General features: G+C 53.6%; 1 protein-coding gene across 1 annotated transcript; it reads left to right on the forward strand.

The window, feature by feature from the left end:
• Window positions 1–740: 740 nt before the first annotated feature.
• On the forward strand, window positions 741–1,790 carry LOC119376017 (ATP-dependent DNA helicase PIF1-like). The gene has a single exon (XM_037646011.1). The coding sequence runs from the start codon at window positions 741–743 to the stop codon at window positions 1,788–1,790; it is 1,050 nt and encodes a 349-aa protein (XP_037501939.1).
• The last annotated feature ends 219 nt before the right edge of the window (window positions 1,791–2,009 follow it).

A 2,009-nucleotide genomic window follows, 5' to 3' on the forward strand; every position in this document is an offset into this window, starting at 1 on the left:
GGTTTCGCTGAAACAAACTTTACGGTGGTAAACGCAGCCTTTGGGACACCGTAGGTGGTAGCGTACATGGGCGCGCGACAAGAAATGCCCCCTTTTCGCCGTGAGAGATAGGACGGCACAGTTCCCGTTTTCCACACCGGGTGGCGCTCGTATTTTCACAATCTCGAACTGCAACCTTTAGGTTCACTTGCGTATTAAAAACTCCGGAGTTAATAAGTGACCTTGTAAATAAATATAAAATTGAACAACGACGTTCATTTATACTCGTAGGCAGTACAGCCCGCAAACAATAGAATCGCTGCGGGACAAAAAACCGAGAAGTTTTATCCCCCTGGTTCGATATGCACCAGCTGCGTGACACATGTCTCCAGATGTACGTACGCAGACGACGCTCATGATACCGAACTGCGCAATGAAATCGACCCACAGCACGCTCGCGTGGTCGACCAAAATGACGAGGAAGATCTGCTTGGAGCCCCTGATGCCAACTTAGTACGGCAAAAGCTCGTTGCGCCGCCGTCTGCACGCGTCAGGACGTCATGACCGGTGATACCTACAGGGAAATGATGCGTCTCACCAACAAGGAGTAGTTCGAAGTTATTCGGGAAGTCATCCACCGCCTAACGTGCCCGGCCTCCGACCCGCTCACAATTTTCCTGACTGACGTGGCGGGTTGTGGCAAGACCTTCGTTCTGCGGCTTATTATCGACGCGTACAACCGCTACACCAACACCGCCTCAATGTGCACGCACAACGCGTATGTCTCGTGCGCCACAACAGGTAAGGCAGCGGTTGCCACCGGCGGACTCACCGTGCGCGCCGCGTTCAAGCTGAGTATGCGCACCGACGGGGGCTTGCGCGATGGAGACCTCAACTCCTTCCGTTCAACATTCACCAACATCAAGTGTGTCATTGTTGTCGAATGCAGCATGATGAGCAGCGACACTCTCGCACGTGTGGACGACCGTCTGTGGCAGATAACTGTAAGCTACAATGAGCCTTTCGGTGGCTTGGACTTGATCATGTGCGGTGACTCGCGCCAGCTTCCCCCCGTTCGCGCAAACGAGGTGTACAAACGCAGTAGGACACGGGACAACATCTTTAACATGCACGTCACTTGGCATCACCTCTCCCACTTTCCACTTACGCAAGTCGTCCGCCAGAGCGACGCCAACTGTTCCACCGCCTTGTCTAAGGTCGGCGATGGTCGTGTGCTCGAAAAGGAGGAAGTCGACATGCTTCAGGCCCGCTTCTTCTCCAAGGACGACGCGAAGCTCCACTGCCCTCACGGCGTCAGGCTGTTCCATTGCAACAAGGAAGATGAGGCGTACAACACGCAGGATGCCGCCCAGGGCGTGGACGCTATTTACGAGGCTAATGCAGACGAAACCATTGTCGGCTACTGCAGTGATGCCGACTCTAAGAGTGCGAAGCGTCGGTTACGCCACCTTACCATTTCTGAGGTTGACAACTTGCCGCGAAGATTTGTGCTATGTTCAGGAAAGCCATACATGCTTACCCTCAACATTGACGTGTCCAACGGCTTAGGTAATGGAGCGGTAGGTCAACTCAAGCACGGGCAGTTGGATGAACTGGGCCTCCCTAAACGCCTTTGGCTCCACTTTCCTTCTAAAGCACCAGGCAACATTGCACGAGTCAAGTCGAAGACTATTCGCGAAGTTGCAGGCCCTGTCGTGCCTGTCGACTCTGTGCCCATCGAACTGCGCACCGCCACCATCACTTTGGACAAAAAACGCATGTTTCTTGCCGTCGCAAGCACTTCCCTGTAATGCATGCGAGTGCTGTCACCATACACGAATCTTAGGGGGGAACATACAGCCAGGTGGTGCACGAGTATCACAAGCGGCATCCTCAGTAGCTCGTCTACGTTGCTTTCAGTCGAGCGAGCACACTGGACGGACTTTTCTTAACAAACGCAGAGCAGGACTTCACAGTTTACTATGGTACAGAAAATGGCGATCGGGCCTTGTCGGACGATATTCGTCGAT

Source organism: Rhipicephalus sanguineus, unplaced genomic scaffold, assembly GCF_013339695.2.
Source record: "Rhipicephalus sanguineus isolate Rsan-2018 unplaced genomic scaffold, BIME_Rsan_1.4 Seq10669, whole genome shotgun sequence".
In the NCBI taxonomy this organism is placed as follows: Eukaryota; Metazoa; Arthropoda; class Arachnida; order Ixodida; family Ixodidae; genus Rhipicephalus; species Rhipicephalus sanguineus.